Source organism: Schistocerca cancellata, chromosome 7 (assembly GCF_023864275.1).
Source record: "Schistocerca cancellata isolate TAMUIC-IGC-003103 chromosome 7, iqSchCanc2.1, whole genome shotgun sequence".
Lineage (NCBI taxonomy): Eukaryota > Metazoa > Arthropoda > Insecta > Orthoptera > Acrididae > Schistocerca > Schistocerca cancellata.
In genome coordinates this window covers 227,351,194-227,366,948 of record NC_064632.1, presented here as the reverse complement: position 1 = coordinate 227,366,948, position 15,755 = coordinate 227,351,194, and the positions used below count along the sequence as shown (strand labels likewise).

Below are 15,755 nucleotides of genomic sequence, written 5' to 3'. Positions count from 1 at the left end.
GCATTAGGTACAAAACTGTTACAAGATACAGTCCATCCCCAAATGTTCTTGTTGACAAAGGAAATAAGACTATTGCTAAAAGGACAGCATGTTTGTTAACAGCTGCAGGATTACGTAAATGTTTTGGGGTAGACTTGATGTCGACAGCAGCATATTTGATCGATTGGTCATCTACCAAAGTGGATAAAAATTGAAGCCACTATGAATTGTGGAGAGGGAACAAGCCGAACCGAAGCAGCGTAAAAGTTTGTGGATGCAAGGCTATGATACAGGTCCTGAAACAGTTGAGTGTAAAATAGGACCCAAAGTCTAGAGGATGAAGAAGAGGAAGTATTTTAAGATGGTTCTTCTTGTGTTCCATATGTAAATCTAAATCTAAAGAAATGTATATAGCCCAAATTTGAATGATGAACCTACAATAGTGGTCTGAATTCTCAGAAATGGAGAGAAGCTATAGAAAGAAAAGAACTGTTGAAGATATGATGGGTTAAAAAAAAAAAAGAAAGTCCTGAGAGTGCAGCACTGACATACAAAGTACAAATTACAATCAAGGGATATTTATAAAAAGAATGGATAGACTAAAGAGAAACATTTTTGCCTTGCAAAATATTAATCACTTGATACCTTTTAGCCTTAGCAGTAAAAGATGATTTGCTAATTCATCAAATGAATGTGAAGACAACTTCATTAAATGGGAAATTAGATGATGAAGTATATATGATCCCACCAAAATAAAAAAGAAGCAAGAAAGACTTGTCTAGAAAAAGGGAAGATTTGGCAACTGAAGAAAAGTATATATGGATCGAAACAGTGTGGATGCTTCTGTAACAGATGTCTGCGCGAAACCTTGATTAGAGTGAGTATGAAACAGTGTAAGGCAGATCCTGGTATTTATTAGAGGAGTAAAGGAGAGGTCACAATAATGGCTACATGGGTGCATGATTTCTTCATTCTAACTACAGATAAAAATAGATGAACAATTTTAAAAGATAACTCCAAAGCAAACTTAACATGCACGACTTCAGAGAGGTAAAGCAGTATTTGGGTATGTAGATGGTCAAAAATACGAAGATAGAAGAGTTAAGCATAGTCCAATCATCAGACAAAGAGAAATTTTTGAAAAAAAAGGGGGGGGGGGGTGGGGTGGGAGAGAGAGAGGGAGAGAGAGAGAGAGAGAGAGAGATGGTAGGAGTGACTGTAAACCCATTTCTACATTGATGGAACCAGGAGCCAAGCTAATGACCAATGAAGATGATGGAGAGTACAATGAGTGTGTGTTGTCTGTGCGTATTTACTCTAGCTTGGATAACTCTGAAAGCTAGCAAGTTTTCTGTCTTTTGTTGTGCCTATCAATAACTAAATACTTTTGCTTTTCAGTGAGTGGTCTCCTTCAACTCAAAAGTATTTACACTTTACAAGAACTTTTCTACTACATATATCTGCATGTGTGTGTGACACAAGTTTACTAGATGGAGTTTAATAAACCTTATGGCCATGTTTTATGTACTCTGTGCTGTTACCTTGACAATGTACTATTATGTGCTGTTCTATGTAATCATGAATGTTGAAATATACCTACCTTAGTCCTGCAATTTAGCATTCAGGATTACTTATTTTACTGCACTAGTTCTTACAAGCAGCCTTAGAAATGATGGAAACTGTCATTTCCTTGCATCTCACTGCTTCAAGTTATTGTAATTTTAACTGAGCAATAATGTTTGTTAAGATTGGTATAATCATTCAAAATACCTTCCACATCATCATATGACAACCTCTGGAAGCAAATTGTTTGTCTAACTTTTGGATATTCCCTCAAGGGGCTGACAAACTTATCATGTGAGGTTCTTAACTGGCATTCCTTTGTTGGAACAACTACCTTCCTTTTACATTATTTTCCACATGAGAAAGTATTATAGCCACATGGAGGGACTGGGTATAAATGAGTGCGCTCTGATGGATTCAGAACAGCAGTTTGGAGTAACATATAGTTGTGTTGTAGTAGAAGAGAAAACATTTGACTAATTGAGAGTATGAATACATGTCACTGTTTACTTCAGTAGCTCTGAAAACAAATGTGTCAAGGCACCAATCCTGTATGTACATACATACTTCACAATCCACTATACATCACTTATTTTAGTGGAAGTCTATTGCCATTCATATATGGAGCAAGAGAAAATACCTGTATGCCTTTGTATTCACGTTAATCTTCCAACTATTGTCTTTACAGTTAATTTGTGAAATGATACGTGGAGTCAGAAGAATTCAACAATATGAAGTATTGATTCCTTAAGTTTATACAACAGCACATTTCATGATAAGCATCACTCATAATTTTTTATTTGCACAATATTTCTATGTGGACTAAAACCCCTGATTGCAACTGTAGCAGCACATGTAAAAATTCCTTTCAGCTTGTCTTCAGGTAGACAATGTGAGGACTCCAAACACAAACAGAACTAAAAAACAGTTCACTAATCTCACAAGTGATAAGTTCATCATTCTATGTGCAGGTAAGTCTTCCAACTTGTTCTACAAAGTTAATTTTATTCATTCAGCTTTACATAACTTAGTATCAATATAATAATATTATGAAAAAGATAGTTGTCAAATCACCATAGAGTGGAGATACTGAGTCGCAGATAGGCACAACAAAAAGACTCTCACATTTTATACCCTCTCTACTTCGACCATCATCAGTTATTTTGCTCCCCAAATAGCAATACTCATTTACTACTTTAAGCGTCTCATTTCCTAATCTAATTCCTGCAGCATCACCTGATTTAATTCGACTACATTCCATTATTCTCGTTTTGTTTTTGTTGATGTTCATCTTATATTCTCCTTTCAAGACCATGTCTATTCCGTTCAGCTGCTCTTCCAGGTCCTTTTCTGTCTCTGACAGAATTACAATGTCATCAGTTTTTATTTCTTCTCCGTGGATTTTAATTCCTACTCCAATTTTTTCTTTTGTTTCCTTTACTGCTTGCTCAATATACAAATTGAATAACATCGGAGAGAGGCTACAATCCTGTCTCACTCCCTTCCCAACCACTGTTCCCTTTCATGTCCCTCGACTCTTAGAACTGCCATCTGGTTTCTGTACAAATTGTAAATAGCCTTTTGCTCTCTGTATTTTACCCCTGCCACCTTCAGAATTTGAAAGAGACTATTCCAGTCAACGTTGTCAAAAGCTTTCTCTAAGTCTACAAATGCTAGAAACATAGGTTTGTCTTTCCTTAATCTATTTTCTAAGATAAGTCATAGGGTCAGTATTGCCTCACGTATTCCAACATTTCTATGGAATCCAAACTGATCTTCCCTGAGGTCAGCTTCTACCAGTTTTTCCATTCGCCTGTAAAGAATTCGTGTTAGTATTTTGCAGCAGTGGCTTATTAAACTGATAGTTCGGTAATTTTCACATCTGTCAACACCTGCTTTCTTTGGGATTGGAATTATTACACTCCTGGAAATTGAAATAAGAACACCGTGAATTCATTGTCCCAGGAAGGGGAAACTTTATTGACACATTCCTGGGGTCAGATACATCACATGATCACACTGACAGAACCACAGGCACATAGACACATGCAACAGAGCATGCACAATGTCAGCACTAGTACAGTGTATATCCACCTGTCGCAGCAATGCAGGCTGCTATTCTCCCATGGAGACAATCGTAGAGATGCTGGATGTAGTCCTGTGGAACGGCTTGCCATGCCATTTCCACCTGGCGCCTCAGTTGGACCAGCGTTCGTGCTGGACGTGCAGACCGCGTGAGACGACGCTTCATCCAGTCCCAAACATGCTCAATGGGGGACAGATCCGGAGATCTTGCTGGCCAGGGTAGTTGACTTACACCTTCTAGAGCACGTTGGGTGGCACGGGATACATGCAGACGTGCATTGTCCTGTTGGAACAGCAAGTTCCCTTGCCGGTCTAGGAATGGTAGAACGATGGGTTCGATGACGGTTTGGATGTACCGTGCACTATTCAGTGTCCCCTCGACGATCACCAGTGGTGTACGGCCAGTGTAGGAGATCGCTCCCCACACCATGATGCCGGGTGTTGGCCCTGTGTGCCTCGGTCGTATGCAGTCCTGATTGTGGCGCTCACCTGCACAGCGCCAAACACGCATACGACCATCATTGGCACCAAGGCAGAAGCGACTCTCATCGCTGAAGACGACACGTCTCCATTCGTCCCTCCATTCACGCCTGTCGCGACACCACTGGAGGCGGGCTGCACGATGTTGGGGCGTGAGCGGAAGACGGCCTAACGGTGTGCGGGACCGTAGCCCAGCTTCATGGAGACGGTTGTGAATGGTCCTCGCCGATACCCCAGGAGCAACAGTGTCCCTAATTTGCTGGGAAGTGGCGGTGCGGTCCCCTACGGCACTGCGTAGGATCCTACGGTCTTGGCGTGCATCCGTGCGTCGCTGCGGTCCGGTCCCAGGTCGACGGGCACGTGCACCTTCCGCCGACCACTGGCGACAACATCGATGTACTGTGGAGACCTCACGCCCCACGTGTTGAGCAATTCGGCGGTACGTCCACCCGGCCTCCCGCATGCCCGCTATACGCCCTCGCTCAAAGTCCGTCAACTGCACATACGGTTCACGTCCACGCTGTCGCGGCATGCTACCAGTGTTAAAGACTGCGATGGAGCTCCGTATGCCACGGCAAACTGGCTGACACTGACGGCGGCAGTGCACAAATGCTGCGCAGCTAGCGCCATTCGACGGCCAACACCGCGGTTCCTGGTGTGTCCGCTGTGCCGTGCGTGTGATCATTGCTTGTACAGCCCTCTCGCAGTGTCCAGAGCAAGTATGGTGGGTCTGACACACCGGTGTCAATGTGTTCTTTTTTCCATTTCCAGGAATGTATATTCTTCTTGAAGTCTGAGGGTATATCGCCTGTCTCATACATGTTGCTCACCAGATGGTAGAGTTTTGTCAGGACTGGCTATCCCAAGGCTGTCAGTAGTTTTAATGGAATGTTATCTACTACCGGGGCCTTGTTTTGACTTAGGTCTTTCAGTGCTCTGTCAAACTCTTCATGCAGTATCATATCTCCCATTTCATCTTCATCTACATCCTCTTCCATTTCTATAATATTATCCTTAAGAACATCGCCCTTGTATAGACCCTCTATATACTCCTTCCACCTTTCTGCTTTCCCTTCTTTGCTTAGAACTGGGTTTCCATCAAAGCTCTTGATATTCATGCAAGTGCTTCTTTTTTCTCCAAAGGTCTCTTTAATTTTCCTGTAGGCAGTATCTATCTTACCCCTCATGAGATAAACCTCTACATCCGTACATTTGTCGTCTAGCCATCCCTACTTAGCCATTTTGCACTTCCTGTCGATCTCATTTTTTAGACGTTTGTATTCCCTTTTGCCTGCTTCATTTAGTGCATTTTTATGTTTTCTCCTTTCATCAATTAAATTCAATATCTCTTCTGTTACCCAAAAATTTCTATTAGCCCTTATCTTTTTACCTACTTGATCCTCTGCTACCTTCACTATTTCGTCTCTCAAAGCTACCCATTCTTCTTCTACTGTATTTCTTTCCCCCATTCTTCTCAATCGTTCCCCAATGCTCTCCCTGAAGCTCTCTACAACCTCTGGTGCTTTCAGTTTATCCAGGTCTCATCTCCTCAAATTCCCACCTTTTTGCAGTTTCTTCAGTTTTAATCTACAGTTCATAACCAATAGATTGTGGTCAGAGTCCACTTCTGCCCCTTGAAAAGTCTTACAATTTAAAACCTGGTTCCTGAATCTATGTCTTACCATTATATAATCTATCCGAAACCTGTGAGTATCTCCAGGCTTCTTCCATGTATACAACCTTCTTTTATGATTCTTGAACCAAGTGGTAGCTATGATTAAGTTATGCTCTGTGCAAAATTCTACCAGGCGGCTTCCTCTTTTATTTCTTCCCCCCAATCCATATTCACATACTACGTTTACTTCTCTTCCTTTTCCTACTATCAAATTCCAGTCACCCATGACTATTAAATTTTTGTCTCCCTTCACTATCTGCAGAGCTAGTTGGCATATAAACTTGTACTACTGTGGTAGGCATGGGCTTCATATCTATCTTGGCCACAATAATGCGTTCACTATGCTGTTTGTAGTAGCTAACCCGCATTCGTATTTTCCTATTCATTATTAAACGTACTCCTGCATTACCCCTGTTTGATTTTGTATTTATAACCCTGTATTCACCTGATCAGAAGTCTTGTTCCTCCTGCGACCGAACTTCACTAAGTCCCACTATATCTCACTTTAACCTATCCATTTCCCTTTTTAAATTTTCTGACCTACCTGCTCAATTAAGGGAGCTGACATTCCATGCTCCGATCCGTAGAACGCCAGTTTTCTTTCTCCTGATAACAACATCCTCCTTAGTAGTCCCCACCTGGAGATCCGAATGGGGGCCTATTTTACCTCCAGAATATTTTACCCAAGAGGATGCCATCATCATTTAACCATACAGTAAATCTGCATGCCCTCGGGAAAAATTACGGCTGTAGTTTCCCCTTGCTTTCAGCCGTTCGCAGTACCAGAACAGCAAGGCCATTTTGGTTAGTGTTAAAAGGCCAGATCAGTCAATCATCCAGACTGTTGCCCCTGCAACTACTGAATAGGCTGCTGCCCCTCTTCGGGAACCACACGTTTGTCTGGCCTCTCAATAGATACCCCTCCGTTGTGGTTGCACCTATGGTACGGTTATCTGTATCGCTGAGGCACGCAAGCCTCCCCACCAGTGGTAAAGTCCATGGTTCATGGTTCATGGTTCTGTTTATATGTATTGTAAATATTAATAACCTATATGCCACATTACAAACACACAGCAATCTTACCTTTGTTTCCATTCTAATCTACTGTGAAGGGTGTGTTTTGGTGTCAAAAGTTTTAGACATTTTTGTGAGCTTTATGGGATGCATTGTAATCATTTATGGTTATTTTTTGAATTCAAAGACACTCTACTTCAAAATTTCTGGAGTATCTCATTGCCATCTGTTTGTTGACCAAGGGATTCTACAATCAGATGGAATACCCTATTGAAAATTATACACTGTGTTGATAATCTTGTCCTGAAATACTGTCTGTTAATTGGCACCTGTAAGTCCAGAAATTTACAAACAGAATAATCTTTCAGAAGAAGTAGACAATATATGGTTGAGGTTCGTAGTATTAAAAACTGGCAGAAGTGACACAATTGAGAGAGGTGGTGGTACAGTACAGTAATGTCACTTTATCATATGAAAACAATGAGTGTGTTTATTAGACAAACATGTGTAAATGCAAGTCTTACTCTCAGGGATGGACCTGATGCGACTGACACTATGCCGGGATGCACTGAAGAAGTAAGAGACCAATCCTTTACTGTGCAGGCTATGAAAGAGATTTCTGGACATAAGTTTTCTAAATGGAAGATAAATACCAGTTATTTTGAAGTATGAATAGATTCACATTTCATCAATTATTTGAAGACTATCTGTTGCCTCTAAATGTTATAGGTTAACTGGCTAAGAAATTGGGGTATAAATCTGCATTGACTGTAAAAATGAGTCATGATCTAATCTAAAAAGATTGCAGTCACTGATACTATAACATGTGGTCTTATAAAATTTTCCTTCTTTAATTTGAGAGAACTAATTTGTTATTTCACAATATTTACTGCATATGACTCATGTTCACCTTGTACCTGTTATGTGACTTAAAATGTATAATTACGATAAGCTTTGCAGTCACCACTGCTAACACTAGCAGTGCTGTCCCTTCTACCAGCAAAGATAGTGACAGCAGTCTAGAGTTGTTCCACTTTTGTTTGTGGCATGGGAACATCTGCCACATGTATGAGCACATGGTATATTACACACAATTAAGTAATGCCATCTTTTGCCATTAGTATCTGTCAATCACACAATTATTGTAACAGAGCTATAGAGGCACATACTGAATAAGATCTGGCTGAGTGTTTCTTATTGTTCTTTAAAATACACAATTTAATCACTTTTACTGCGGAATAATGATGCTTGTGTGTGTGTGTGTGTGTGTGTGTGTGTGTGTGTGTGTGTGTTTGGGATACGTATGATTTTTTTGAGGTTTTTCTGCTTCCTATACTGTTTGCACCTTATTTTGATATGTTATGAAATGGTTTGTTATCAAAACAATGGTTTATATTTCCATAGTCAGTCAGGTCTGCCAATTTATTCCCAATATAGTACAAGCTTTGATAAAAAAAATCATTTCTCCCTTTTTTCACTGTTAATGATCTTATCACATCCACTGACAACATTAAAAACTTGGTGGTTGATATTATTGCAAGAATCTTCTCTCTGTCAGTTGCAGACATAGCACAATATGTTTGTATTTATAGTTGTGACACTTACTTTGGGAGTGGGATCAAAGTCATTCAAAACTAGAGAGTAAATATTGTTTTGTAGACAGTCTAGATCATATGAACGTCCTTGATAACATGACTTTAGGCTGTTGATGCTAAAATAACATTTGGTAAAATTTTTGACAAGCGTGTGGTCACATCAATATGTGGATAAAACGGAAAATTTTTCTGTTACAGTTGAAAGTAATCTTCATTAGGACGCCTGATTGGAAAGCATTTGTTACAGCTGTGTGTTCCATTGGATTCCACGCCCTTCCAGTTGTCATTTGGTGGATGTGTTTAAGCGTTCTGTGTATTGTTTGGATTACACTTTCAAGCTGGAAGGAGATTAAGTATTTTATTGATGGAAGTGTTTGATTTTAATTTTTATTACTTGGTTAGGACACTTATCTATAGTCATCAAATGACCATGATGAATAGTGCAAGGGGGTGTGGAATACTCCGTGCAAGTGTTGGAGTCATTCATGATGATATTTACCCATTCACAGTTCTATGAAGAACACTTATTCTCTTAACATTACACAGAGAAGTGTTGGATCACCCATAAAAAACTGCAGAATTCGTTCACTAGTTTCCATCTGGTACTGTATTTAATCAATTCCTTGTCCAACTAATCATTTTGTGGCAACAAAAATATGCAGATGTCTGTCATATGATGGTTTCATTTCCATGCGGTAGACCTCTCCATACAAGATACAAACATTGATAAAGCAGTATGCCATGTGACTCTGTTCTAGTGGTTGATACATTTGGAAATAATTTAAGAATTGCTGCATGTAGACCTGTTCTTTCGGTTTGCAGTCTTATGAGAAATCAACTCTCCTGTCTTGTAATCTTCACCTGATAGACATTGACTGTTCTTGTTGTAAATGTTAACCTCATGCATTTGTTTCTCGAATTATCTTGTATGTACTGTCACATGCCGTACAACTTGACTTCACTAGTGTAACTGCAGCACAATATTGAAATGTTGTAATGTTGGAGTTATTTTGTAGTATCCATTCATTTTACGTCAATTAAAATTGCAAAAGTCGTATGGATGGCCCTTAATGAAGTTCACAAAAAGAGCTAAAATAAACATATTATTGCAATTACAGTCATTTAAGGAATTCTTAAAACTGATTTATTGGTTTGGTGGAAAGTACCCAGAGTCTATCAGATGCCTTCTTACCTCTGTTGCCTTCCTTGTAGCATTGCTGTTTGTTAGGTTATCACCAGTGCAGTTGAACTTCTTAGCCATTGAAAGTAGACCAGTAAATGTGAAACATAATGTATCCGGTCAATTTTGGTCTGTACTACATGTTCAGGATATATCTAAATAAATTATTATTGACAATTTTATTTCAACAGTTTTTAGATATGTATAATATAAGAGCACCTTGTAAAACCATCTCAAAATTCATGTTGTGGCTTCCAGTCTTGTCACTACATGCTAAGGTAAATCGTAGGATCTTTGGAGACAATGACAATTGCACTCAATTTTTTTTTTAAAAAAAGAAAAAAAAATATTTTTAATATGTACATCGAGTCTTAAAAAGCAAGTCCAAGGTTTACATTTGTTGCGATGTATAATACGAATATTGAAGACAATTATAAAACTGAAGGGTACCCATTTCCCACATTCTCTATTTTGTAGTTGAAGTATATATGACAGTGATGTGATTATTGGTTACTGTTGTGTTTGTCCTCTGGTGGAGATTTGGAACCTGAAAATGAATTATTAATCAGTTTGCAGACTGAAAATCATCATCAACAGATGGGTGAATATTCACGAAGTGTATAAAATAACAGTGAAGTTTCAAAGACAAAGTGACATATTTTTTTATATTAATTATGATACAAAAAATTAAATGACTATTTTACCCATGGCAGATTTATATTACGTATATTTTTGCCGAAATAAAAAAATGATAAAATTAGGTACCGGTTACAGCTGACTGTGTTCAACTAAAGAAAAGTGGACTTTAAGATGGAAATAGTATATAGAACAAACAAACATCTCTTTATTCTAGAACCAGTGTTCTGATTTTGCAGTTTTATTGATTCCATCTCCATGGAGTGCTTCCTATCCTGCCCCCCCCCCCCCCTTTTTTTTAAGTCTTCCTCTCATTTATTATTTACGATATGGATCTCGATGTTCTTTTCATGTGTTTGTCGAGAAGGCCTGTGATATTACTGGGAGGCGAACGTTTTTGTACAGCTCCTCGAACACAGATTCCAAGGACATCTTCCCATTTTTATATGGTGCTTCTGCTCTCCACGTTATTTTAAACAGCAAGTTGGTGACATACTCTGTGACTGTGTTGAACAAGAGAGCAGTGTCCATCACAGGAGTTATCAAGTGCGACTGTGTCCCCTATAACTGTTAATAAGGTAACTTTGACAGTAAGAGATCTTGTCCCATGTTTGTTGTTTGTTGATGATGTCTGTATCATTTGTTCCTCTCCAGCCTGGCACTGAGTGATTTGGTGCATTGGTAAAGCACTGCAATTGCTTACAAGGTGGTGGTCATGGTTCAAATCCTCATCTGGGAATCCAAACTTAGGTTTTATTTGGTTTCCGTAAATCACTTAAGGTATATTGTTAGATAGCTCCTTTGTAAAGGACGTGGCCAATTTCCTTTCCCACCCTTCAATAATCCGAGCTTGAGCATCATCTCTAATTACTTTGTTGTCCACAGAATCTAACCCCATTTTTCTTTTTCGAGTATTATAGCCAACTGACCTTCAGTTGAAACATGTTTAGAAGAACGGGCAGAGAAGAAAGGTTGTAATTTTTCACCTGGGTAGTCTATATGTAATCCTGTCCAACCAGTCATGTTCTATTTTTAATTTTGCTGAACTGAAGATGATTGACACTATTCTTAATTTTACCTGTTGGCCACACATTACATACATGAAAGAATTCGGCCTAAAAGCACTAAATATTTTAAATGTTGCTAGTCACAGCTCATGAGAAATAGATCAAACTTGTTTGTTTCACGAAGTCTTCATACTATTCAGGCTTGAGTATGGGTACACAGTATATCTAAAAATACTAGACGTGGTGGAGGAATTAGTATCGAACATGGACCTATGAGAACTGCCCTATTCCAACAAACACAAACATACACACAAAATTCAAGCTTTTGCAACCAACGGTTGCTTCGTCAGGAAAGAGGGAAGGAGAGGGAAAGACGAAAGGATGTGGGTTTTAAGGGAGAGGGTAAGGAGTCATTCCAATCCCGGGAGCGGAAAGACTTACCTTAGGGGGAAAAAGGACAGGTATACACTCGCGCACACACACACACACACTCATATCCATCCGCATATACACAGACACAAGCAGACATTTGTAAAGGCAAAGAGTTTGGGTAGAGATGTCAGTCGAGGCAGAAGTACAGAGGCAAAGATGTTGTTGAAAGACAGGTGAGGTATGAGCGGCGGCAAATTGAAATTAGAAATTAGCGGAGATTGAGGCCTGGCCGATAGCGAGAAGAGAGGATATGCTGAAGGGCAAGTTCCCATCTCCGGAGTTCTGACAGGTTGGTGTTAGTGGGAAGTATCCAGATAACCCGGACGGTGTAACACTGTGCCATGATGTGCTGGCCGTGCACCAAGGGATGTTTAGCCACAGGGTGATCTCTGTCCAAACTCTTTGCCTTTACAAATGTCTGCTTGTGTCTGTGTATGTGCGGATGGATATGTGTGTGTGTGCGAGTGTATACCTGTCCTTTTTTCCCCCCTAAGGTAAGTCTTTCCGCTCCCGGGATTGGAATGACTCCTTACCCTCTCCCTTAAAACCCACATCGTTTCATCTTTCCCTCTCCTTCCCTCTTCCCTGACGAAGCAACCAGGGGTTGCGAAAGCTCAAATTTTGTGTGTATGTTAGTGTTTGTTTGTGTGTCTATCGACCTGCCAGCGCTTTTGTTTGGTAAGTCTCATCATCTTTGTTTTTAGATATATTTTTCCCACGTGGAATGTTTCCCTCTATTATATTCATATCATGAATTTGAACCAAACAATTACGTTTGTTATTGTCACTGTTGCATTTCGAAGTCTTTTCTGTCGTCTTATTTCCTCCTTCTGTTTTTGCCAGTAGTTTCACTTTGTATTCACCTTCTCCTTTTTACCGTAATCTACTATACAATTTTATCCCGCCGATATATACTCAATAATACGTAATACGTAATAATACGTAACCCACTTCCAAACCATAACCAAAAAAATTTTTTTTCCGCTTTCAACACCACCGCTGCTATAAAATCCACCGTTTCTAGTTCACAAACAGTTCCTTTCACCTATTAAACAACCTTTTCGGCTAGTTCTAATAACTTTTGCTTTATTTCCATTTCCGTTTTTCTCACGTCACCGATCATTTTTAGCCGCTTCCCACAGGTTTTAACGTCATTGTTTCTTCATCAGACAATTGTTAGCCTCATTTCCATAATCTGCCACCACCAAACCACTCCTTTTAATACATCCTCACGTAGTTTTTTCGAAATTTTCCCGAATTTCTCCACCTTTTAACGTGTTTTGGCGGCAGCACAACCACCTAACCTTTATGCACATCATTATCTACTTACACAAGTTCACCACAGGATCAACATAGCCCAGTTCTAACCAACACTTTTTCGCCTTTTTTCACACCAGATCTCTATTTGCTTTCTAGTTCACCTTTATCTCTCCCCATATATTTTTATATTTATTTTCATTTTCATTGCAGCCTCATGTTACACTTTCCACCTTCTAGTACCATGTCACCCTCACAACACCTCCACAACGACACCATTAAGTCTTATTTACATTCCCTCCGCAAACATGCCTTCGCCCTAGCCAGATTACACTCCCATATTTTATTTTCTCAGGCTTGTCTGACATTTGGCATCACCCCCAAAGGCCTCACACTTAAAGTTCCCATCTCTGGCTGCAACCCTTCTTTCCATCAGTCCCTATACCAGTTCCAAACTGAACAATCCATTGCCCTCACCCACCTAATCCTGCCCTCACCCACCTAATCCTTCACCTACACATCCACTCAGCCAATCAACACACCCATCAACTCCTATCCTCAATAAAAGTCCTCAATCTTTCCTCTCCCACATCCACACCTGCTGTTCAGAGCATCCTCCTACAGGCCAACCGCAAATTAGAACAGCATGACACCCTCCACCTTAAAAAACTATCCAATCTCCTGGTTTTCCACCTCCGGAAAGGCAACTCACTCACCCTTCACAACCTTCCCAGCAAACCTCAACCTCCTCTCATTGCACACAAACCCAGTCTCTCCCATCTACTCAATCTCCCACTTCCAGCTCCACTCCCTCCAAAACCTCGAAATTCCAATCTACACAATCTGGAACCACAATACCCCAATTCAGTAGTTAACCTTTCCTCCAAACCTCTCTCCCAATCCGAAACCTCTGTCCTATCCAAAGGCCTCACCTTCAGCCCCACTCGCAGATTTAACCAAACAGCCCTCGTCAAAGATTTACTGTCCTACACCCATACTCTCTGCTGGAAATATCACTTTGCCACGAAGAAAAATGATCCTAATCCTACTCCTAATGATCCAACTCCCCAAGACACTATCCAAATTGAACCATGCCTGGAACAGTTCCGTCGTCCGTCACAGCGGGACCCACCTCCTCTTCCTCAAAATCACCCTCTCCTAACCTTCCAGGAATTTCTGACTTCCAGCCTTGCCTCTCAATCCTTCTTAAAAAACCTTAATCCTACTCCCAACATCACCACTGCTGAAGCCCAGGCTATCTGTGATCTGAAGGCTGACCAATCCATCGTCATTCTTCCGGCGGACAAGTGTTCCACGACTGTGGTACTTGATCGTCGGGAGTATGTGGCTGAGGGACTGCGTCAGCTTTCAGACAACACTACTTACAAAGTTTGCCAAGGTAATCCCATTCCTGATGTCCAGGCGGAGCTTCAAGGAATCCTCAGAACCTTAGGCCCCCTACAAAACCTTTCACCTGACTCCATCAACCTCCTGACCCCACCAACACCCCGCACCCCTACCTTCTATCTTCTTCCTAAAATTCACAAACCCAATCATCCCGGCCGTCCCATTGCAGCTGGTTACCAAGCCCCCACAGAACGCATCTCTGCCTACGTAGATCAACACCTTCAACCCATTACATGCAGTCTCCCATCCTTCATCAAAGACACCAACCACTTTCTCGAATGCCTGGAATCCCTACCCAGTCTGTTACCCTCGGAAACCATCCTTGTAACCATTGATGCCACTTCCTTATACACAAATATTCCGCATGTCCAGGGCCTCGCTGCGATGGAGCACTTCCTTTCACGCCGATCACCTGCCACCCTACCTAAAACCTCTTTCCTCATTACCTTAGCCAGCTTCATCCTGACCCACAACTTCTTCACTTTCGAAGGCCAGACATACCAACAATTAAAGGGAACAGCCATGGGTACCAGGATGGCCCCCTCATACGCCAACCTATTCATGGGTTGCTTAGAGGAAGCCTTCTTGGTTACCCAGGCCTGCCAACCCAAAGTTTGGTACAGATTTATTGATGACATTTTCATGATCTGGACTCACAGTGAAGAAGAACTCCAGAATTTCCTCAACTCCTTTGGTTCCATCAGATTCACCTGGTCCTACTCTAAATCCCATGCCACTTTCCTTGATGTTGACCTCCACCTGTCCAATGGCCAGCTTCACACGTCCGTCCACATCAAACCCACCAACAAGCAACAATACCTCCATTATGACAGCTGCCACCCATTCCACATCAAACGGTCCCTTCCCTACAGCCTAGGTCTTTGTGGCAAATGAATCTGCTCCAGTCCGGAATCCTTGAACCATTACACCAACAACCTGAAAACAGCTTTTGCATCCCGTAACTACCCTCCCGACCTGGTACAGAAGCAAATAACCAGAGCCACTTCCTCATCTCCTCAAACCCGGAACCTTCCACAGAAGAACCCCAAAAGTGCCCCACTTGTGACAGGATACTTTCCGGGACTGGATCAGATTCTGAATGTGGCTCTCCAGCAGGGATACGGCTTCCTCAAATCCTGCCCTGAAATTAGATCCATCCTTCATGAAATCCTCCCCACTCCACCTAGAGTGTCTTTCCGCCGTCCACCTAACCTTTGTAACCTCTTAGTTCATCCCTATGAAATCCCCAAACCACCTTCCCTACCCTCTGGCTCCTACCCTTGTAACCGCCTCCGGTGTAAAACCTGTCCCATGCACCCTCCCACCACCACCTATTCCAGTCCTGTAACCCGGAAGGTGTAGACAATCAAAGGCAGAGCCACGTGTGAAAGCACCCACGTGATTTACCAACTGACCTGCCTACACTGTGAAGCGTTCTATGTGGG

The 15,755-nt window shown here is 41.2% G+C and overlaps 1 protein-coding gene across 1 annotated transcript in view; it reads right to left on the bottom strand.

Moving 5' to 3' along the window:
- Positions 1-9,938: 9,938 nt before the first annotated feature.
- The window catches only part of LOC126092709 (centrosomal protein of 104 kDa), a 466,825-nt gene continuing 461,008 nt past the window's right edge, over positions 9,939-15,755 (bottom strand). Inside the window, exon 18 of the mRNA XM_049908432.1 lies at positions 9,939-10,118. Coding sequence (XP_049764389.1) covers positions 10,075-10,118 — 44 coding nt within the window. The 3' untranslated portion in view covers positions 9,939-10,074. The remainder of the gene's footprint in view (positions 10,119-15,755) is intronic.